Consider the following 23440-nt stretch of genomic DNA (forward strand, 5'->3'; position numbering starts at 1 on the left):
CACGAAGCCAGAGCGAATCAGCGTGCACAAGCTACAAAGACTCATTCACGCAATAGTCGTGCTTGGTGAACGTCAAGTTGACGAATTCGAATCGTCCTTGTCCCGGCTCATGGATCTCTGTTCACAATGCGTTATTGTTGTCTCACAATCAGATTGTGTTGTACAGTGAATGCGCGTTGTTGTATTCAGCGCCCCAGTCTACATAAATGTTCTTCAGTCGCGACACTTCTAGTTTCCCCTCATCCCTTCGATCATTACTGACCACACCACCGAGCATCTGCATATGCCCGGCTTCTACGCTCTTTGAAAACACAAGCAACGAATCAGCAACAAACACTCTTCAGCAACATCAACTCTAGCCGGTCTAGAGTCGTCACCATACTCGGACAACCACAGACAGGCGTTCCTTCGACAGCGAACAACATGGTCTTCAGCAGCATTCCATCGTTCGCATGCATTGCGCTGCTCTTCTCCACCACTGCTTTCTGCCACATGGTCATCAACTCTCCTGTACCTTTCGGGCAGAAGACCCTCACAAACTCACCGCTTGCCTCTGACGGTTCTGACTTCCCCTGCAAACAAAGAAGCGGAGTCTACGACATCACAGCCATGAACCATATGGTTGTCGGTGAGCCGCAGGTCCTCAACTTCACGGGCGAAGCGTCACACGGTGGCGGTACCTGTCAGCTCGCCATTAGCCTGGACAAGGCTCCCACGAAAGAAAGCACATGGAAGCTCATCCAGGCCTTCGAAGGCGGCTGTCCGGTCAGTGCCGATGGTAATGCTGGCTCCCACCCTTTTACGTGGTCGATTCCTGACTCCATACCATCAACGACTGTCACATTTGCCTGGATTTGGCATAATCGCATTGGCAACCGCGAAATCTACATGAACTGTGCCCCGATATCCGTTACTGGGGGCTCAACTTCATCGGACAAATACGAGAGTCTACCAAATCCTTACTTCGTGAATATGGACGACACTTGCAAGAGTCAGGACTCAACTGACTTGATCATTCCGTACCCGGGCGAGTATGTTCTCAAGGATTCCACCAACCTTAAATCCGCAACTGGTTCGGGCTGTGCTGCAAAGGCGGCTGCGCAAACGTCTGGTGTGAAGGGCTACAGCAGTGCTACATTAAATGATGGCGCAGCTTACAGCGCACCTGCCGAGACTAGTACGCCAGCAACGAGCAACGTCCAGACCATTTCGCCAGCATTGAGCGAGACACAGCCAACTTCGGCAGCAAGCTCTATTGTTGCATCCAGCACGAGCGCTCCGGGTTACACATCCGCCCCAACCTCATATCCCACAATGACTGTGTCCTCTGGTCAAGGTGTGTTCGGCCCTGGATCTACAGCAGGGTCTGCCGCAGCGCCTATCGGAACTGGGTCCTCAAGCAGCTCTTCTGGAGCTTCCAGCGGATCCTGTGCGAGCGACGGCGAGCTCATTTGCAACGGTGCCAGCCAGTTCGGCATCTGCGGCCACGGCAAGGTTATCTACCAGGCTGTCGCCGCAGGGACGCAGTGCAAGAATAGCAGCATTCAGAAGCGATCTGACAGCAACGTCCACGTTCGACGACATGCACGCAACTATGGGGCTTAAGCTCCTCTGATCGCACTGACGGCTAGTGTACATGACTGACGCATTGATGGAGCATTACGCATAGAATGAGCATTTTGCATTTGCACGGCGTTTGGTGTGGCCTTTGAGCCTGGAATATGGGTTGGGTAGCATGCAAGCATGCATATCGACAGATCGGGCATGGAAATAGGCGTTTTGGGAGTCTTTGATAGTAATGTAATGTCGCAATTGCGACTTGGGATCACTTCTTGTTTCGATGTTGTCTTCTTGTCTGGTGTCTGCTGTGAACATGATGTCTCAGGCTTGCTGTTTTCGGAGCTAACCCTAAAACATAGACGGTGGGTCTGAGCTGCCAGATGCACGTCTTCCCTCCTCGCGACATTATTCGAGCTTCAAGCGTGTTCTGGATCGCATTGCATCCCCCTTCACCACACTTTGCGCAGACCGGCTCATAGTGAAGGTCTAGCTCGGCGACCACAGAGCACTGCTTAGGCACACTGCGACCCCGATTCTGCCAACACCATCACCACAACACGGCGCGATCTCCACCACCCACCACCACCAGCGGCAGACCCGCGCGGTCTTGCTTGCACCACTAGCACCAGCACCACCGCCATGTCCGCTGTCAACTCGACCCGGGTCAACGCGCCGCAGGCCTTCGTGTCGAGCTTTGCGCCGCGCATCCGCACATATGGCAACTCGCTGTTGACTCCCGTCGTCCCACAAACCATCCTCCCTCCCGTGCGCACCACCAAACGAGGCACCACCGCCATCAACTACGCCGAGGAGTTTGACGATGATAGCATTGACGAGTCGGACGGCCCTCGACGCGCGACAGGCCTGCGCACGGCTCAGCAGCGGCGCGAACCAGACCCGCTGGCGGAGAAGGCCAAAGAGCTGGGCAAGGACATCTATGCGCCGGTCGATGTGCAGGGCATTTGGCGCGACTGGATGGGCAAGCCAAAGCGCATTCTGACAGAGCGACAGATGCACGTGCAGTCTGCTCTGCCCACCACCCTCATACCCATCAAGATCGACCTTGAGGTCGCGCCCTTCAGGCCTGAAGCCGCGCTGCCTACGCCCAACAACGCCAAAGACTTTGGCATTGACGAGAACCTGCCCGCGTACAAGGCCCCGGAGCCGACGCCGCCCTATCGACTCAAGGATCAGTTCCTCTGGAACCTCCACGAGGCACTGATCACGCCAGACATGTTCGCGAAGACTTTCGTGGACGAGCTGGACTTCCCGGTCATGAGAAAGCAAGCCATGATTGTGGAGATTGCACAGCAAATACGGCTGCAATTGGAGGAACATGCTGCGACTGCACTACACCCGCTCTTCCAACCAGAGGCAGCTAACCCTGCACCGCCCACTACCAATGCTCCGACGCCGTCGTTGAGGCCTGCAATGTCACGAGAGCATTCGTCAACACCTCTGCAAGCAGAAACACCAAACGGCGCCTTTCTGCAGCTGCCACTCACGAATGGCCACAATACATCGTCCGACCCTCCCAGTCCCATGGCCAACGGCCTATCGACCTCTGCTTTAGCTGTTACTGCGCAACCATTGCCCAAGGACCCTTCGGCATCGTCAGCTCTCAATCCACCGGACACGCATCGCTGCATTATCACACTGTCAATCAACCATCAGAACAAGCTTTACACCGACAAATTCGAGTGGTCTCTGCTTCACCCTCCAGGATTCCCGGAAGTGTTTGCTAAGCAGACCTGTGCTGATCTTGGACTGCCCGGAGAGTGGGTTCCTAACATGGCCCATGCTATCTACGAGGCGAGCTTGCGATTGAAGAAGGACATGATTGACAATAATGGCACGTTGGCTGGGGTGGTCGGCAGTGGCGTCGACGGCTGGGGTGTGATCGAGAATGAGGCCTGCGAATATCATGGCACCGCAGAATCGGCACTTGGCGTTGGAGCGGGCTGGAGATTCGACGAGGACGGACTTGGCGTAGACTGGGAGCCAAAGCTTGAAGTATTGAGCAAAGACGAGATCGAGAGGCGAGAAGGAGACCGTGAACGACAGATCAGACGACAACGGAGAGAAACGGCGCGCTTCACAACCAACTACTCGCTGCAAGCACAGAGCAGTGGTCTGGGAGACTATTTCTCTGGCGGGCTTGGAGCATCACAAACGAATGGCGGGGCGGACGATGAACGCATGGGTCGTGGGGAGCGGGCAAAGAAGAAGCGCCGCTTCAGAAGCTTGTCGCCTGCTGGACGGGAGACGCCAGAAGTCGCGGGCTTCGGCGGCACGACGAGTCAGTTGTCTGAAGGGGAGCGGCAATATTGGAGCTGTTCACACTGTTGCATTTGGGGTGCTGCCATCTGGGGAGTTCGCGATGGTCCTGCAGGGCCTCGAGTAAGTCATGTTGGAACCTCATACAAATTCAAATTGCTGACAACATTTACAGACTCTCTGCAACAACTGTGGACTACTATACGAGCGTGACAAGCGACTGCCGCCTTGGAATCACCGCCTCTTCTACCACGAGAAGAATCAAGGATCTCGTGAAGCTCATATGCCGCAATTCGGACCAGGAGCAGCGGCGCCTCCGCCACGTCAATCGACACATCTTCAGTCAGACATTGCTTCATTCCCGACACTGACACCAACTCAGACGCCTCGATCACTGCGCGAGGATCTGAATCCTTCATCGCACTTGTACACTGGTGCCTCTTCGGGTGGCCAAGGTCAAATAAGTGCTTCAACCATGGCCGATATTGTCAACTATGCAGAACCTGGCGAAGACCTCGACTGGACGAAGATCACTGAACCACGCGAACGGAAACGATTACAGAACATTATCAATGGACGAAAATACCGCGAGCGCAGACTGGCCGCGGAAGGGCATGGAGGCAGTGGCGGTAATTATCCCGGGGCGGCTGGCGTGGGAAGCTTCTTGAGCGCAGGATATGGGCAGCGGCAGTCCACCTTGCAGCAAACACCATCGGCTATCAGCATCGACTCACCACAGAAGTGAGCAACTGCTGCTCTATTTCGGATGACCTGTATCACTATTGCACTTTAGCGTGGCGAAAGGGAGATTGCATGTGCGGCGATGAAATGATGAGAAGAGTATTCCGATCATGTCGTAACTACTACCATCGTCCAGCTGCGCACCCAGCTGACTTTGAAATAAAATAGCAATGCCAAAAGCAAGCGCTCGATCGCTAGCGGACCGCCAAATCCCAAACATGATGACACCATAGCTTCCACAAAATCTCCCTCGATGGACAACGCCCACATGCAATCACCGTCGCGTATCGTCCTTCACTCCTCCATGCTTTGGCCCGTGGCGACCTTCTTCATCTCCGGCTCGGCCACATCCTCGCCAGCATCCTCCGCCTTACGCTTCGCACCAGCGACAGCAGCCACAGAGCTCGGCACAGCGTTTCCCCCGACATTCACCTTCGGCTTGACTCCCACCGCTCCAACTACGTTCCGATCCCCGACAATCTCCAGACCACAGTTGATCGTCAGATTGACCTTCAGAGGCCGTCGTCGCGAGTCTCTCGCATTGGCGTTGGCGGCGTTGATCTGGTTGATGGCGTGGAGGAGGAGTGTGCTGAATTTGGTTGCGTCGGCCAGAGGGGTTGAGGAGGTGGGTACGAGGTTGTTGGAGCCGTGGATCCGGTGGGCGGAGTTGATGGTGAGCTTGACTGGTTCAGCTTCTTCCTCGTCTTGATCGTCGTCGTCGTCGTCAGAGTCCTCCATGTCTGATTCGGAGTAGGGAGGTGGTGCAGTTTCTGGGAGTTGATTGTTGCGGGCTCGCTCTCGGAGGAGTTTCTGGGTGAGGTGGGCGATGGAGTCCATTGTGCTGCACTTGTTGTGGTGAGGTGATCGGGTGCCGGGAGACCAGGAGGTGCAGCAGAGCTCGATGTCTGACTGGCTGCGGTGTCTTGAATAGGCAGTGGCACAGTGATGAGATGTGCCAAACGGAATTACTGAAGCCGGGTGATCGAAGTTCTCTACGCAGGGAAGCCGAGTATCTTGCCTCACAGGCGGAAGTTTGCTTCAGAAAGCAGACTGCGCGATAGTAGTGAACCTTCGTGAACTCGAAATGTGAATGTTGATGACAGAAGAGAAGTCAGCGGTGAGACGAAGAGAAGTTGCAGACTTATGAGTTGCAGCACGACAATTGGAAAATGTCAATAGTGGCAGGAGTGGTGCTGAAGCTTGAAAGTGCTATTGTCGCGTTTGCTATTGTAGATTGAGGGTCGTGTCATGCATGCATGTGCCACAAACTGGCAGCCCACGGCAGTCACGCCCTGCGACGGAGGGGAACTTGCGGATTGCCCATTGGCAAGTCGCGCCCTCGCGCTGCCATACGAAGCCTGTGCTATACAGCAGCTGCTGGTGTATGGTGCAGGGCGCGTGTGGGTGCTTGACGACCGGGACAATCGCATCTTCAATTAGAGTTGCTATTGTCGAGGCAGGCCCGGGGAGGTTGGAGTCCGACAATGGGGAAGGAGCCCGGTTCGGCCAGAAAAGTGGAGCTCGCTTGGCGTCGGCTGCATAACCACACACCACATTGACAAGTGCAATGACGGATCGCCACTGCTCAGGCATCCGTGGGAGAAACAAGCTACAGCTATTGCCTCAAGTCTTGTGCTCTGACTATCTACGCTGCAGGCCCTCGTCCATCAATCCATACCCTGAACGAACGAAAGGGACCGCGACGTGCATCGGTGTTATTGTACTGCCTACCCGGTGACAATTCAGTTGGTTCGTACCGAAGTATAGCCATCCATCTTTGATCGCACCGGAGTCTGCATGTTGGATCATTCCATTTCGAACCAGCGTCTTCACAACATAGTTCTCTGCTGGCACCAGACCGGAGCCACCTGGAGGAGTATCGTTCACCGTCTCCGTGACTTCCGACTGCTGAGTATCGACATAGTAGATCGCATTCTGCTCCGAAGCGAAGATGTAGACACGTCCAAGATCATCTGCAGTGAAGCCTGCTTGCTCCGATGCGCACTGTCCCGGATCTTGGACAGCTGCAAGCACGTCTGCGTCGGTGGCATTCGGATCAATGACAATGCTTTGAGGGACGTAATAGAATCTCCTGGAAGCGAGAACCCCCCAGTAGAAGTTTCCGCTTGCAAGTGCTATACCGTCAGCGCCTGTTGTGCAGAAGTTCCTCTGCGTCCCGTTCCAGCAATACACCAGTTCCCCATCGTACGAACCAACATAACCTTCATCAGCTCTGACCACGGAGGTGTTGAACAGTCGTCGTACGGTACTACCATCTTCTAGATTGACGGCCAGAATTGAGGAATTGTGGTAGACTCATCGGTGATGAAAGCGTAGCCATTGGTGCCCAGCGTGTTGTTGATCCGCACGTCGTTCGCATTCATACCATGCGCGAGCACATCCTGGCTTAAGATGTAGGTGCGGATGTGCTGGCCCGACTGGTTGAATGACATGATCTTCGCCCCTCCATAGAGAGCATCGCTACCTGGCTCAGCTGTATAAGGAATGCCGCTGTCCACCACCCAAAGCTGGCCTATGCTGTCCAGAACTATATTCTGCACGTTGACGAAACATGTTGAGGGGTCTTGGTCTTCTGTGCAGTTCTGAAACGCAGCATTTGGCCAAGGTTCCTCATCATTGAAGGTTGTGCAGATCACCACGTTGTTGGGTGTCTGGCCTGAGTTACGAGGGTAGGTTAGGTATACTCTGTGGTCGTCGTCCACGGCCAGGCCAGTAGGCGCGTTCTGTGAGTCGTGCACCGCGTCGAGTGGGGGTCCTGTCACGCCATAGTCCTCTGGATATGCACCGTGATTGTAGCCAGGTCCAAACGGGCGAAATCCGGATGTGTCGAAGTATGCGAGAGCAGCCGGGACGAAGGAAAGGAGCGGATAGTGCGACAGCATCACGATTTAACAGTGAGCCAGTTTTGAGCACTTTTTGTACTGGTTGTGAAGTTGGAGATGACTACTTGGCTCGCATAAGATGTCAGGTACCAGAGCTTGGCCGGAACATGATGAGTAGCTCAGATTTGGGAGACTGCCAGGTTGCGGGGAACATGAAGTCTGTCTGCACGACTAGCTAGATAGTGACGTCTTATAGTGGGACTCGACTCCGAGGGCGGTCAGTCGAAGAGGTTGCCGCCGTGCTCTCGGAGAGAAGTAGCAGCGAGCGCTGCGATATAGACCCAGTACCTTGAAAACTTTTGATGCGTTCGAGGCGAGGCGCGGTAAAGTGCTTCCACTTCTTTAGTGATAGTTACGCTTTACTGCTGCTCCTGTAGTGGTCAAAAGATCGTCTGGCTCTTGCATAGTCAGCTGATGCCTTCGTCCATGGCCCTCGATCGGAGGGAGAAAGAGTACCATAGCTCCGGACATGCAAATCATTACGAGCCGACCGGTCTCAAACGTCATCTGATCCGTGCGAAAGTGGTATCATAGGTAGGCACCGCAAAAGTACATTGGTGGAAGTGTTGGAAACCCGGATGAGCGTTGACATTGAAGGCATCCATCAGTATATGCAGGATGATTGTGCCTAAGTCGAGCGGGGATGCGCTGCAAGGCTATGCCGTCCCATGACGAGTTCAGTGCTGCACTGCTTAAGCAACAAGAGCTACACAGAGGGCACCGCGTGGTACCTCGCGACTGGGATGAAAGAAGTTCGCTGGCCCCGTCGTAGCTTGATGAAGCCGCACTTGGTGCGTTCGAGCAAGGGTCGAACGCCATGATCCTGCACGAGTCCAGGTGCCTCTGAATCTCTCAGCAACGTGAGCCTGCTCTGATCCTGATGATGGTAGGTAGCAAGGCCGTCAGTCCGTGTGGACACCAGAGGCTTCGTTCAGCCTCCATTCTTGAAAAGGGCTTCGATATGCTGCTGGCTGTTCTTGTAGGTTGTGTCAAGGTAGTGCAGCTTCTTCTCCAGGTTGGCAATCTCCGCTTTCACTTCCACTGCCTCCTTGGCCTGACGAGCCTTGACGTCTTCAGTAGAAGTCAGAACAAACCTGTAGACATTGTAAGCCGCGGCGACTCGTCATTGCTCTGAAATGTCCCACATTTTGCCGACTCCGTCATATACAGGAGTGTCCTTGGGCAAGGTATCGAGTTCGGTCGAGGATAACTGCAACATGCGATTTTCTCGAGTTTTGGCCGCAATCTGTGTCCGCACGATTCCAAGCTGCTGCTGCGCAAAGGCTGCTTTTTGCTCGATTTCCTGCAGTAACTGCACATCTGGTTAGATAGACGGCGACAAGGGGAGGACGACCCAATGCGGACGAACCTGCTGCAGCTTCTCGTTGGGAATAGCCATGACAGTGTGATGTTGAATGCACGAGCCGTCAAACACTGCTGGACAGGAGAAGCTGCAAGATTATCCTCCGGTGTTGGGGTGCGCGGTATCACGTGATGACGTGTCGTGCACTTGCGGCTCCGATCGGATGTCGATCGCGCCTGCACCATGATTGTGTTGCTGACAAGGTTCTTGTCCGCTGCAATCTGCTGCTTGCTGCTTGTTGCTGCACTTAGCCACCAATTTCTGCACCTTGCGAGCGCACACTTCTCCCACTGTAGTAGCAGCTCACCGTGAGCTGTTCGAAGACTTGGCATGCCCTCATGGCTACCCTCCATCGCGTATCCGCCGGCGAGGGAGGACGGATACTGGACTCCGCATACTTCCACTATCGACTGGTGAGTAACATACATAAGCCTTTTTGAGCACCTCGGGCTCTCGAACGCTCTGGTCCCAACTTGGGTCCCCTAGGCTGACATAGCTTTAGGTGTGAAGAGAACTACTATGCAACAAAATACTCAGCCGAGATCGTCAACTCCATCACGAACCTGCTCTTCGTTTGGCTCGCAGTGGTCGGTATGCGAAGTTGCGCTCTCCATGGACACGACAAGATATTCTTCGTCACGTTCGCAGGATATCTTCTCACCGGCCTCGGGAGCTTCGCGTTTCACTCGACACTGAAGTATCCAATGCAATTGGTAGATGAGCTCTCGATGATCTACACGACATGTTTAATGACATGGGCATCACTCGCACATCGACGCTCCGGCACATTTCAGGTCGTCCTCGGCGTCCTGGTCTTCGCACTCGCTCTATTTATAACGTTGTACTACCACTACCTGCAAGATCCCTCTTTCCACCAGAATGCCTACGCGATTCTGACAGCGTTCGTACTGATTCGGTCCATGTGGATCATGGAAATGAACATACGACCGTATTTCCGCAACAGACACGCCCTGCGCATGCCACCCGGAAATACCGCGGGCACAGAACATGATCGAGCTGAGCAGAAGAGGCAGGATGACCGAGACCGCTGGATCTTGGGTCAAATGTGGTTCTTGATCATAATGGGTATTCTGATTTTCCTCGGCGGATTTGGCATCTGGACGCTGGACAACGAGTATTGCTTGAAGGTCCGGCGGTGGAGACATGATATCGGACTACCTTGGGGCGTGCTACTCGAAGGGCACGGGTGGTCAGTTCGCCCTTTGTCTACAGCCTCTGAAATCAGTACTGATGTTTGATAGGTGGCATCTCATGACAGGTTTGGGTGCATACTTCTACATTGTTTGGGGAGTGTGGTTACGGCATTGTCTCGAAGGTCGGCAGGACGAATATGAGCTGTCATGGCCGAGCAAATTGACGTCCATACCACGTATCGTTCGGGCACGCACAACTTCCAATGGCTTCACCAAGAAGAGTAGCTAAAGGCGCATCCGCATTGCAGCAGCCTAAAGTATCATTATACATTTCACTGCTGGAACGATCAGCAGTACGTGAGTGCAGAAGGAAATTGTACCGACGGCGATCTCTGCCAACAATAAGAGGTACTTCGGTTATGGTTCTCGCTAAGAGGCATAGCGTGGATCTCTGCGCACGCAGGCGTGAACTCCGAACCAGAGAGTCGCCCGCTGCGATTCAGCAACAAGCGTGGTGCTGCTGGATGGCGAGCTCTGTCGAGCATCCAGTATTTTCATCGCATTTCCTATGTCACGGCGTTTGATGCTTGTCACTGCACCACACCAAAACGTCACCCCATGGGGCATGTGCCGTGGTCGGCGAGGATCTTGCTCGTGCGGATGAAGTGAGCCGCCAATCGCGATTAGCTTCTGAGTGGCTAGACTCGAACGCGTCTTCTAGACTACTGGTCGAAGGGGATCGGCTGACACGACCAAAAGCTGGAAGCCGCATCTGCCGCATCAATTTCTTCTCAAAAGTCGCAGAAAAGGTCACATAATCGGCGTCGACTCTCGCAATAATTTTGCGGTGTCAGTGTATCACATGCTCGCGGCAGACAGCTGCTCTACTAACGGCCGCAACACAGTCGCGCCGAAAAGAAGGTCAGACAAGATCGGGGGTCATGGCGCGGCGTCGAGGAAGCACGTTCGGAGCTCTCTGCGTGTCCGACCTCGACCTCTCCGGCTTTAGCAGCTGGCATTGTGCATTATCAATCCATCATCATCCCTGCCGGCCGCCATGCACACAGTGCACACATGCACGCAGGCTCGCAGCACGGCAGCCAAGCGGTGGCGAGCACTCCAGTTCGCCGGCACCTGCCAGTGCCACATTCACTGGCGCTGGGTCACTAGTGTTCTGTGGGCATTGTCAACTCCGAACGTTTCTGGCGTGTCGACGTTGCTTGCACACTTGCAGTGACTTGTAGCGAGCATGCGGCATCTTCGAGCTCATGCGTCCTGCCTCCTGCCTCCTGCGTCGGTTTCGTGCCGTCCACTGGATGATGGCGCAACATGTCGCACATAGCCCATACCCCAGGTCCCCAGCCATGTCAGCGCGGAAAGGCGCCTCGCCGCGAGCGGAGCTCCACTCAGATGCAATGCTCGTCCGTATCCTCTTTAGCGGAGATAACTCGCGCGCTAGGTCTGGTCACAATCGTCAACCGTACCCCTCTTGCCCTCGTACATCTGCTTGTGTGGTGGATCGCGGGACCTAAAGTTGGCGCTTCATTTCATCGTTCTTTCCAGCTTCTCATCATGGTGTTTCTTCCGTCCACTCTGTTTCCTACTTTCTCAGCCGCGCCAAGCACTACTGTATGATGGGCTCTACAGCAATGGATCCTCATCTTTCACACTCCGAGGCCTCGTCCTCGCCGCCAGACACAACCGAGAATCGTCCACAGCCAGCAAAGCGAACTGCTGCTGATGCAGGCTTGAAGCCCAATGGCATGCGACCTACCAAGAGCGTCAAGAGAAGAGCATCAAAGGCATGTCAGTGTTGTCGCGCACGCAAAGTTCGTTGCAACGTAGTCGAGCATGGTCCTCCATGTACGAACTGTCGGCTAGACGAAGTCGAGTGCATCGTATCCGAAAGCAAGCGCAAAAAGTGAGCACAACTAGGCAGGGCTCGACTGGTGCTGAGCATCAAACTTACACTGGACAGGAAATGGTCGAACAGTGGCATTGAAGAGTCGCCACATCAGGCCAAGGGTGGACTGCCTTTCAATTCTACAATGTTCCCAATGTCGGCACAACCGCCCTATGAGCCACTGAAACGCCCCGAGCATGTCCCACACGCGCTGTGTACGTGATATCTTGATGATCTGTTGGGAAATGCCATGACTGACGAAGATGCAGATCAAGACTTGGGGAGGGACATCAGCCTGCCAAGCAATCAATCATCTAGGCCATCGATGTACAATCCGGACATGATGATGAACATCCAACGAATAGGCCACAAGCCTTCTGTGTCTGAGCCGACACCCTTACTTTCCAGCTTGATGCCACCGACAATGCCGACGTACTCTTTGCCGCTCTACATCAAGCCTCTTCCATCGAAGCTCGATCTGCAGGACATCGTGTACCTGGAGAAGAAGGGTGCCCTGACGATTCCAGCCTCTGGATTTCGTGATGAGTTGCTCAAGAGCTTCGTGGAGTTCATCTATCCGTATATGCCGCTCCTGAGCGTGCACGACCTCGTGGCTACCATAGACAGCAACGACGGTACTTCTTCCGTCAGCTTGCTCCTGTTCCAAGCAATCATGTTTTCAGGCATTGCGACTGTCGACATTCGTTATCTGAAGGCCGCAGGATATGCTACGCGTAGAGATGCTCGGCGTGACTTCTTCCAGAGAACGAGACTGCTCTACGACTTCGACATCGAGATCGACCGTATCTCATTGATTCAATCCCTCTTGCTAATGACATATTGGTATGAGACGCCCGATGATCAGAAAGACAGTCACCACTGGATGGGCATTGCAGTGTCTTTATCGCATACGATCGGTCTGCATCGCAACCCGGAGAAATCAGTTGCGATGGATAGCTCGAGGAAGAAGCTGTGGAAGCGGATCTGGTGGTCGACATACATGCGCGATCGCCTTGTGGCGCTGGGCATGCGCCGACCGACACGAATCAAGAATGCTGATTTCGACGTCCCAATGCTGGACATCAACGATTTCGAGGTAGCTGTGCTTCCCGAAGGACCATCCTGCATGCCTGCAGACTGCAAAACTCTGCGCAACGCAGCCTTGCAGAGGCAGCTCGCTGTGATGTGCATTGAAAGTGCCAAGTTGTGCATATGCATGAGCCACGTGCTATCAGTGCAGTACTCGGTGCTGAACAACAATCACGGTGTGCTGAGCGAAGAAGGCAGCACCAAAACGACAATGCATCTCGTGGCGAAGAAATGGGATCCAGAGCTCAACGAGGTCCAGGATTGTGACCAGGAATTGCAAGATTGGAAAAAAGAGCTGCCTGAGGAGGCCAAATATGTTGTGCCGTCGTGGCATGACGTGGATTCTGGCAACGAGAGCATCGTGCTCAATCGGTCCTTGTTGCACATGATATACAATGCGACGCTCTCAGCCTTGCACCGACCGCAGGTACTGCCTTCGACGGCAATGCCAGCTCGAACGGCGCAGTCTGACATGCTCGAGCATTCTCGCAAAGCTGTTCGCACGGCAGCCAGCGAGATCACGAGTATTGCGTACGGGCTGTTCAATCTCGACATGGTCCGATTCTTGCCAACCACGGGAATCTCTGTACTACTACCAGCGATCATAATCCACCTCCTTGACATCAAGGCGCCCGACGAAGCCACACGACGGTGGAGCCTCCAAGGCTTCTGCCAATGCATGCAAATCATGGGCAAGCTGCGAGACATTTACGCCGCGGCAGACTACTCGACAGCCTTCCTCGAAGCAGCCATCCGAAAAGCTGAAATCACACTACCTCAAAAGTCGGACGAAGTGAAAGAGCCGAGAAACGTGATCACATCGGCACAAGGGCTAGTCGACGCTGGACGAAGGATGCACCTCTTGCCAGCAGCTCCCGAGTCTGGTGCGTTGACACCACCGCCGGATGAAGCCAGGCCGCAACAGCGTGAGAAGGACCCGCTCACCGACGACGATATCGCGCGAAAGCTGAATTGTTATCTAGCTTCTACGCCTCCCGACTCGGAGCAGCATGATGCGCACGAGCAGCAGATGGAGCTCGGCGGACAGATTGGCTTGCATGCTGAATTTGAGCCTGATTTCGACTCGCTGATTAATCTCGACGCTGCGGGCGATGTGTGGGCGTTGGAGGATGGTGCGTACGCTGTGTCGGGTGAGAGTGGTGGGTTTATGGTTGATGGGATGGATTGGCTGAAGGGGCTGCAGGATGACGGCTTGTCGACTGCTGTATACATGTAGATTGACAGATAGGTATGATGATGATGATGTTTGCGAGCAAACGCAAGCATATTGTATGTATGTGAATATGAAGTGGTCGATGCACACGTTATAGTGAGGATGAAATGCATGAGTTTCTGGCCAGGCACAGGCACACCGATCGTGGCACGATGTCATTGGCGGCAGCGGCAGGCGCTGGGAGTCGATGTAAGATCCGAGGCGCCCCCTGCACGAATTATTAGTACATGTAGTTCTAGTATTACTTGCTGGAGCTGGCTGCAAACAACACATCCTTCATCATCGCGGTGCCAGGCAAAGGCAGCACCAGCACCAGCACCAGCACCAGCACCAGCACCAGCACCGCTTGTTTATCTGTTGCTGTACACACGATGCGTTTGGGTGCCCGCATTTGATGGCTCTTGTCTCTCCTTATTTGCACTCTCTCGTTTGTTTGAGCATACCCATTCTCCACCGACAGCAGCCCATCGACGTGTCGCTCTCACCGCGTCACTGAAGCAGCACTTCCCACTTCCCTGCAGTCCACCAACGACGCGTCCACCACCACCACCACCACCGCTCTCGGGCACGCCAGTAGCGCAGCAACAGACGAGCGATTCGAAGTCGCTCGGAGGTCAACGTCGTGGAAGGTGAGGAAGAGAATGCATTGCACCAAATTGCACTGCATCACCACCGAGCGACATGGACTGATACACGACCAGGCACACACGCCAGCACCGCGCCTCCGCCAGCACCTGCACCCGTACCTGCATCGCCGCCCGCTCCCAAGTATGGGCTCCTCCTGAACGATCGAGCCGAGCACCACCACCATCACCATCATCACCACCACCACCACCGCCGCCCATCCGAGGCCCATCACAGTCTGAGTCCTGACGTCGTCCGCCAACCACCTCCGCGAACACCGGCAAGCCTGAGGAGCATAGACACTAGGGACACCAGGGACACCAGGGACACCGGCTCTGAATACTACACTGCTGCTTGGGGCTCTCCCTACGAGTTCTCGCCATCCCAATTCTCCCGATCCGCACGCACTGCCGTCTCTGAGCAGGCCGCCAGCGAGGATCCAAACGAGCTGTCGCCAAGTCCCAGCTTTGGTCTCGAGCATCTTGTGCCCAGTCGATTGAGCGACTTGAGTCTGCCCCAGCCCGGACTGTCTGCACTGGGCATACAGATAGAGGACGTCTCCGACCCGGCCAACACACCGCGCTCTCGTACACAGCGTTGGGTGCAGCTGCCGCAGCGCGAAGAGCATCCGGAGCGAGCGCATTGGTGGAGTGACGAGTCGGCACATAGTCGATCAGAGAGTGAAGGCAGACCTCGAGCACCATCTTCATCGAGCTCCATCCACGGCCCTGGGCTCCGTGCCGGCCGGTTGGGACATAAGCCACGTGAGGCTAACCGAACGTTGGACCAGCAGTCTTTTTGGAATACGCTTCGGGAGAAACGATCGAGCGACATGGCCACTCTGTTTGATTCGCGCTGGGCGGCGACCCTACCGCCTGATGTTGACTCCTCGCTGAAGCGAGCACATGAAGAGAAGCAGGGAATGTTGAGTTCAAGATGGGCCGACGCAGACGAATCAGAAACTTTACCTGCGCAGCCAAATCCAGATGCTTCGCGTGCGCAGAAGTCGGTTGATGGAGTATTTGCATCGAGATGGGCAGACACGCCTGAGCCTCAGGAGTCGGAGCAGCAGAAGCAGCTTGGCGCGCAGGACGTTGTGGGCAAGACAGAGTCTACAGGAGCAAATAGACTGCCGGAAACGCAGAACGAGGTGGAAGATAAAGTGTCCGTCTTGAAGCCAGCCGCAGGTCCAACGACTGCGACGGGTGACCCATCAGGCGTGTCCAACGCGACAGATGCCACTGTCCAGCCTGTGCAGGCCTACATCGGTGCGCCGCCTACCTCTCCCACACGTCTGCAGCCTCCACGGCTGAAGAAACGCGTAAGCTGGCGAGGCAAGAACATTGTCATCTCGATACCACGACTTGATTTTGGAGCGACTGGTCTTGCCGTACCTATGAGTGACTCCGAGATCCGGGATCGGATGCAACATTTTCGTGACGCTGGATACGACACCAACGGACATGATCTATTGCACGATATGGGCGAGAGCGATGGCCCAGCTCAGGTCAAGTCTATCTTTCCAGACGAGTCGGAAGCACGCATCTTGCCGTCCAAGGATCAAGTCAAGGTGCTTCTCCCGGACCTCGAAAGATGGAAAGCCTATACAGACTGGCTCACGGAACAAAAACTAGCAGCGCTTGGGGTCACATTAGGCTTCGACGAGCCGCCGGCTCAAACCCCAGCTCAGGACATGTCGCGACAATCGTCTACACAATACCCTCCTCTGCCTTTCTCGCCTCCGATCCCCTCGACGTCGGCCGGCAGCATGGGACGGCCGCCAATGGCACGAGGACACTCGCATACAATGTCTGTGGCTGCACCCATCTCACCTCTCCACGGTCCTTATGGTCATATGCACAGACACTCAACGTTCACTGGTGCCATCGGGCTTCCTCAGCTACAGCCGCCGCAACCACATTCTCCGGGGTTCCCTGGCTTACAGCAATTCTCCCCACAGCACCAATTTGGGATGTCAGGCATGCCGCGTGGCGGCTCGCCTGCCCAGATACCTGCCTTCCGGCAAGATCTTGGATCTATTCGTGGGCCGGGGTCTCCTCTCAGTCACCAAATGCTGCCTCAATCACCCCAAGACTACAGTCGCGGCATGATTGAGGATCAGAGGCGCAGACAGCATGCTTACTCTCAGTCTATGCAGCAGCCAATGATGTCTAATACTTTCGTTTCTCAAGGCTCGAGCTTGCGCCCCACACCGGCGTTGCCAGAGCTGCCGGAAGATGACGATGAGGAGGATCTAGAGGAGCCTGATGCATCAACGTATGTGCCACCGCACAAGCGCTTCCAGGCTAATCCCGAGATTGCGGTGCCAACTCCAAGAGGCCATCGTCACAACATTAGCGAAGGCCTGGAGCGAGAGCTGTTGGAGGCCGAGCAACGACAAAAGACTGCCAGCCGAGACTATATTGAAGTCACAGAAGAAGGCGATTCCACTGATAGTAAATCAAAGGCCTCGTCCAACGGCGTCCGCAAGATTGAACCACCGAAGGCTGAGGAGAAGGATCCGCTAGGCTCCGAGCATCCTGTGCAAGTGACTGCACACAGCCATAAGAAGAGTGCATCACGGTTCAATGTGGCCGCACCCGCGTTCACGTTCAATCCAGGCGCCAACTTCCAACCTAGTGCCAACTTCCAGGCTGGGGCGGCATTCCAGCCGCCACAGTCAACGTTCAGTTTCGGCGCTCCTGGCCCACAGACAAGTCAGCTTCCAGCTTCGACATTCAGCTTTGGCGCTCCTGCTCCACAGACAAGCCAGCACCCAACGGCAAATCATAGGAGACATCAATCGTCGGGCTCTTTCAATGCAAGTGCGCCTGCCTTCAAGCCCGCAAGCTCGGAATTTAGCTTCTCATCTGCTAGGCCTACCATGGGGTCTAACGATCCCAGCGCCGCCGCGAAGGACATTGCCCAAGAGCGTGACAACATTGTGGATAAACTGCCAAGCATATTTGGGAAGGTTCAAATTCCCGACATTGTCAAACCAGCAAGGAGGTCCAAGGCGATCGCGATTGTGCGCCCCGAGGAACTCAAGTCTTCCGCGTCCGCCAGCGAACACGAGGATGGTGAAGGCAGGGTTGCCCAAGGCGAGGCGAAGAGAAAACAAGTCAGGAAAGTCGAAGACGACGGGGATGATGTGCCACTCTTCGCTGAGCCTACACCGATCCCTGTGACAGTGCCAGCAGAGAAAGTCCTGGGCTCCAACGACGGCCAGCCCATGCCCACCGTGGCTGAGGTTTCAGGAGAGGAAGACGTCGCAGATGATGTCACCGAGAAGGACACGGACATCATCGAGGCTTCTACAGCACAGTCTTCTCTGAGTGGGCTATCAGTCTCGAGCTCTGCGATGCCTGCCTCTCATGGGCATAAACACTCCACCTCGCTTTCGGCGCTAGCGAGACCGTTCGAGCCTCCCGCAGCAAACGTTACCGAGGCGCCTGCTAGTCACAGCGGACAAGATGATACCGACTCCATCAGTGAGCTTGAGGAAGGTGAGATCAGGGAAGACGGACTGCCGTCCATTCCGCCCGTTCAACCTGCGACCCATACCACCGTTGGTATCAAAGCCCATGATTTCGCGGGAGGACTGGTCACACCTCATGGCCAATCCGAGCACTCAACTGCGCATGTCGACCAAGAAGAGCAACCTGAGCCATCGTTCGACGAGATTGACGCTGTCATGCGCCGCATGAACGAAGCGGGACCAGATCTGGAGCCACGAAAGGAAGTATCACCCGAGAGGTTACCAAGTCCTGGTTCGCACCCAATGAAAGGAGTCACATACCTGGCCGAATGGTCTCGTAGCGAAGCTCCAAGTCCAAGCCCGCGACGACGACAACAACAACAGCACGAACCATTCATCGGTGCCCAACCCAATAATGGCGACCACGGCCTCAACGGATGGCCAGAGATTCGTCAGCTGAACAGGGCGGAAGAAGTGGCCACCAGTGACTGGTCCGGCGTATTGTCTCCTCCAGATGAAGACAAGCTACAACAACGGAGCGCCTTCTTCGACAGCCACATTGACAGCGTGATCGGGCGTGTTGTCGACCAGCGTCTCCAGCCACTGGAGGAGAGCCTGCGCAGCATACACAACACTGTTGTTCGTCGCAACAGGTCTTCAGATCTGAAGCTGCAGCGAAGTCCTTCGAACGTTGAAAGTGATGCCGACGATGAAGATGAACTCTCTGATGAGCGTGAACAGCGACCCATCTCCCGCGGCCGAGACAAGCGCGTCGATCAGATCAAGGCGGCAGTGCTTGAGGCTTTGAGAGAACAAAGTCCAATGCGGTCGCAAACATCGCTCGATCTCTCCGAGCTACACTCTGTCCTTGCCGACATGAAAGTATCTTTCGCGAGGGCAGCGTCATCCAGCCTCGAGCTTGACGATGTCCGCGCCGTGGTCGAGGATTCTCTCAGTCGACAAAGCCAGGCAATTGTTCCAATTACGATTGACGAAGGCAAGGAATCTCATCGGAGACAAGTCTCTGAGCTGGAAGGTCGACTCAATGAAACTCTCGCCGGTGCACTCGAGGAGGCGAATCACAGACGAGCTGTTGAGGAACGTGAAGTGGAGGCAAGACGACAGCTTCGATTGGCCGAAGAAGAGATCCACATTCTGCGCAATACGGCTCGCGACGACGAATCACGAGTACGTGCCATGGAGCAAGAACGTGAGGATATCCTAGGCCGTCTCGATCGAGCTGAAGACTCGCGCCGGATTGCCGAAGACAGGTTGGAGGATGCTGAGGCAGAAAAGGAAGCTTTGCAGGCAACACTGGAAGAGTATCGGGCGTCGAGCAATAAGTGGCGTCATGACATTGACGACGGCAAGCGTTTGCGAGAAGAGCTGGAGTCCACCATTGCGGCCATGGAGCGGCAGAGCGAGGAGTATCAGGACTCAACTCTAGGAATGAAACGCCGCCTGGAAAAGCTTCATGCTGACACTGCCACCGCGGCAGGACAACTGGCGAGCGAGAAAGCAGTCTGGAAAGCCAGAGAGGAAGACTACCGTGCCAAGATCGAGACTTTGGAGGCTCAGAACATGGTATTGAGCAGAGAGCGTGCTCAGCTCCAAGACGAAGTGCGCATTGTGCGCGCCAGCGCTGTGGAAGCCGCCGAAGTGCGACATACTGTGGAGCACATTCGAGCCACGAACACATCGCTGGATGAGATGGTTCGCAAGCTGCAGGGTGATGTGACTGAGCAGCAAGCTTTGGCGGCACGTTTCGAACGTCAGTTTCACGATGCTCAAGAGTCTGGCAGGGCGGAGGTGCATCGCACGCGGATGTCGTTGGAGACCGAGGTGGAAGCCGCGAACCATCATGTCAACCTGGTCCGAGCAGAATTGGAGTTGGAGCTCGCCAAAACACGTTCTGAACTAGAGAATGTCAGGATGGAAGCGGAGACTGCGAAAGAGCGTCACGAACATTCGATTGAGCAGGAAGAGACTGTCAGAAGGGAGGCTCTTCGTAAAGTCAACCATGCGAACAGTGTAGCCTTGGACGAAGCCAGACACAAGTACGAGTCTGCTATCCAGGAGCTGACCGCACAGCAGACTCGCGCGCTCACTCATGCCATTGAGGATAAGAATCGCGCAGAAGCTTTCCTTGGAGAGAAACTCTCGCTCTCCGATGCCAAGGTCCATCACCTCCAGGACAGAGTGGCGCACCTTGAGGAGAGACTCGAGGTAGCCAAGTCAGCAGCACAAGCTGCCGCACAAAGCGCCAAGATCTCGAAGACAGCGGTACCACCAAGGGTCCTAGCGAGTGTGCCCGAGAAAGTCTCTCCACAGGCTCTTCGCGAATCGATATTGGTGTTACAGGAGCAATTGCAGGCTCGCGAGTCGGAAATTGAGCGCCTGCAGGCTCAATTCCAGACCGAAGGTGTGGCCAGGGTCAAGGAGCGCGACGCTGAGATCACGTGGCTACGAGAGCTCCTCGATGTACGAAGTGACGAGCTGAAGGACTTGGTCAACACCCTCGCCAAGCCGAACTTCGATCGGGCCGCTGTGCGTGACACAGCCATTCGGATTAGTACGAACCTGGAGATGGAGCAGCAGGAGAGAGACCGTTCTAGTCGATCAGCGCAAAACCAAGCGCTCGGGGCCCAAGCATTGTCCAGCATTTCCAGCTTTGCGACACCCAAGCTGGCATCCGCGTTTAACAAGTGGAGGGCCAGCATGGAGCCCAAGGCACTCAAAGACAGCAGCTCTGTGCCTACAGCTCGGCAACGCCCTGAGCAACGCAGACCTGTCAGTCGCTCCTACACTCCGTCGAAGGCACCACCTAGGGCGAATCCCGCAGACTATTCCCTGGGACTCATGACACCACCCGCCAGCAACTTGCGTAGTTCTCCTATCCCGGGAGCTGCACCAACAGAGCCCCGACTCGAGATCAGGAGTAACTCTGGAGATTCTGCACTGAGCATTGTCGAGCCACACAGGCCACGCAGCCGGCATGCTTCCGGCACTTCGGACCGTCTAGGAAGTCCTCTGTTTCATGAGCAGAGTTACGATCACGACGCGGCAGACAATGACATGCAGCAATTCGACGACGATCTCGAAGACGTCGCAGACTCCGAACCACCAGCTTTCCGTAGCCTCGAGGCCGAGCTGGAATCTCAGACTGTAGAGGGCGCCGAGTAGATGGCGCAGTATGAACGACTGATGTGAAAGATTTGCTGGACATAATTTCTTTTGTTAAAAGAACCTGTTAGATGTCGGAGCTGAAGTGTTTGGATTTTTTTGGTCGATTGGATGGATTTGCATCTCAGGCGATGATACCCCGATACCCAGATTGGAACCTGATTTTTTCTTGAACATAGCGATAGCGTACAATGTAATTAGCTCTAGGGGAAGCAGCAGATACGCAACCGACCCCCTTGAAAAGAAGCACTTCGGCGCATAAGCCGGAGGAAGGGCTAACGTGCTTCACCACCGAGCGGGCCACTTTTGCCAAGAACTGTACCACTTCTATAGATACAGCTATGCAACCACCATTACAGCGTGTATTGTCTTCAAACGAGGCCAAACTGACCTTAGCTGTCCAGGCCACGAAACGCGACGCGACAATCACGAATCGACTTGCTGCAAAGGTATACGACGCGTCTCGAACTACACTAGGGTATCGATTGAATGGACGACCTCCTCGGGGTGACTGCGAGCCCAATTCGAAGAAGCTTACAGAGCTAGAAGAGAGGGTGATACTTGAGTACATACTCGAGCTGGATCTTAGAGGTTTCCCGCCATCAAAGGCTAGTGTACGAGCAATGGCCGATTCATTGCTACAAGAGAAGGGTCTCAAGCCCGCTGGTCTCAATTGGACAGACAGGTTCATTAGGCGGCATCGTGAGCTAAAGGTTCGCATTACACGTGGATACGATCGTCAGCGAGCCCTAATAGAAGATCCAGACGTTATCGAGAGGTGGTTCTTGCTTGTGCGTAATATGAAGGAGAAGTATGGCATCCTTGACCAGGACACCTACAACTTCGACGAGACAGGGTTCATGATGGGTGTCATTACGTCTCAGAGCGTCGTTACGGGTTCAGAAAGGCGTGGTGGAAAGAGGAAGGTCGTTCAACAGGGCAACAGAGAATGGGTAACAGTGATTGAGACCATCTGTGTAGACGGAACAGCGCTCCCACCCTACGTCATCCTTGCAGGCAAATAGCACATCAGTTCCTAGTACCAAGACGGCAACTTAGGTCCAGACTAGACAATCGGGCTAACAGAGAACGGCTGGACCAATAATGAGTTCGGTATACGGTGGCTAGAGCATTTCCAGAAGCATACTATAGCTCGTACGACCAGGGTATAGAGACTGCTCATTATCGATGGCCACGAGAGCTATAACTCGAAGGCATTCCAGAATCTGTGTAAGGAATACAAGATCTTGGCCCTATGTATGCCATCGCACGCCTCGCACTTACTCTAGCCATTGGATGGAGGTTGCTATTCGCCTTTGAAGAAGGCATACGGTGCTCAGCTCTCGGGCTTAGCACGCTAGCGCATTACTCATATCGACAAAGTAGAGTTCCTACGCGCCTTCCGGGCAGCCTATGACGCTGTATTCAGACAGGAGAACATCCTATCGAGCTTCAGAGGCGCTGGTTTGGTTCCATTTAATCTATAGGTAGTGATAGACAAGCTTGATGTCAAGCTACGTACGCTAACCCCTCTAGCTCCGGACTCTACCCCTTAGGAGTCGAAGACACCACGAACTGTAAAAGAATTCGACTCTTATTCGACACTAGTAACGAATAAAATGCGTGCCCGGGCAGGTTCATCGCTAAACTCGTTATAGGAAGGGGTGCATCAGCTTATGAAAGGGAGTAGAGAGATAGCGCATTAGATAGCTCTTATACGAAGCGAGATCAGTAAGCTACGCAAGTCTAACGAGGCCCTTATATAGCGAAAAGCACGAAAGCGTAAGTACATTCAGTCTAGAGGGTCTCTAACCTTCGATAAGGCGTCGCAATTGATACCTCTAGAGGATACTAGGAGGTAGGAAGTGAGTAGAGAGTCGCTAGATAGTGTTCGGCTAGCACTAAGGCTACGACGCTATAAGCGATATAGC

The 23440-nt window shown here is 54.7% G+C and overlaps 7 protein-coding genes across 7 annotated transcripts; 4 read left to right on the forward strand and 3 right to left on the reverse strand.

Moving 5' to 3' along the window:
• Positions 1-423: 423 nt before the first annotated feature.
• On the forward strand, positions 424-1605 carry CLAFUR5_01931 (uncharacterized protein; the record flags this gene model as incomplete). Its single annotated transcript, XM_047901079.1, has 1 exon — positions 424-1605. The coding sequence occupies one exon, from the start codon at positions 424-426 to the stop codon at positions 1603-1605; it is 1182 nt and encodes a 393-aa protein (XP_047756292.1).
• A 594-nt stretch (positions 1606-2199) lies between these two features.
• CLAFUR5_01932 (Chromatin structure-remodeling complex subunit sfh1) lies at positions 2200-4582 on the forward strand (the record flags this gene model as incomplete). The annotated part of the gene is made up of 2 exons (XM_047901080.1): positions 2200-3960; positions 4013-4582. The coding sequence occupies 2 exons, from the start codon at positions 2200-2202 to the stop codon at positions 4580-4582; spliced, it is 2331 nt and encodes a 776-aa protein (XP_047756295.1).
• Positions 4583-4872: 290 nt separating this feature from the next.
• On the reverse strand, positions 4873-5415 carry CLAFUR5_01933 (uncharacterized protein; the record flags this gene model as incomplete). The annotated part of the gene is made up of 1 exon (XM_047901081.1): positions 4873-5415. The coding sequence occupies one exon, from the start codon at positions 5413-5415 to the stop codon at positions 4873-4875; it is 543 nt and encodes a 180-aa protein (XP_047756294.1).
• An 804-nt stretch (positions 5416-6219) lies between these two features.
• Positions 6220-7481, reverse strand: CLAFUR5_01934 (uncharacterized protein; the record flags this gene model as incomplete). Its single annotated transcript, XM_047901082.1, has 2 exons — positions 6220-6811; positions 6868-7481. 2 exons carry the CDS (start codon positions 7479-7481, stop codon positions 6220-6222), a joined length of 1206 nt encoding a protein of 401 aa, XP_047756297.1.
• A 931-nt stretch (positions 7482-8412) lies between these two features.
• Positions 8413-8880, reverse strand: CLAFUR5_01935 (putative prefoldin subunit 1; the record flags this gene model as incomplete). Its single annotated transcript, XM_047901083.1, has 3 exons — positions 8413-8575; positions 8627-8793; positions 8851-8880. 3 exons carry the CDS (start codon positions 8878-8880, stop codon positions 8413-8415), a joined length of 360 nt encoding a protein of 119 aa, XP_047756296.1.
• Positions 8881-9174: 294 nt separating this feature from the next.
• Positions 9175-10287, forward strand: CLAFUR5_01936 (Alkaline ceramidase 3; the record flags this gene model as incomplete). Its single annotated transcript, XM_047901084.1, has 3 exons — positions 9175-9257; positions 9347-10054; positions 10107-10287. The coding sequence occupies 3 exons, from the start codon at positions 9175-9177 to the stop codon at positions 10285-10287; spliced, it is 972 nt and encodes a 323-aa protein (XP_047755674.1).
• A 1342-nt stretch (positions 10288-11629) lies between these two features.
• CLAFUR5_01937 (Cutinase transcription factor 1 beta) lies at positions 11630-21509 on the forward strand (the record flags this gene model as incomplete). The annotated part of the gene is made up of 4 exons (XM_047901085.1): positions 11630-11919; positions 11977-12116; positions 12171-14123; positions 14926-21509. 4 exons carry the CDS (start codon positions 11630-11632, stop codon positions 21507-21509), a joined length of 8967 nt encoding a protein of 2988 aa, XP_047756298.1.
• Positions 21510-23440: the final 1931 nt, after the last annotated feature.

This window comes from Fulvia fulva, chromosome 1 (genome assembly GCF_020509005.1).
Source record: "Fulvia fulva chromosome 1, complete sequence".
Classification (NCBI taxonomy): domain Eukaryota; kingdom Fungi; phylum Ascomycota; class Dothideomycetes; order Mycosphaerellales; family Mycosphaerellaceae; genus Fulvia; species Fulvia fulva.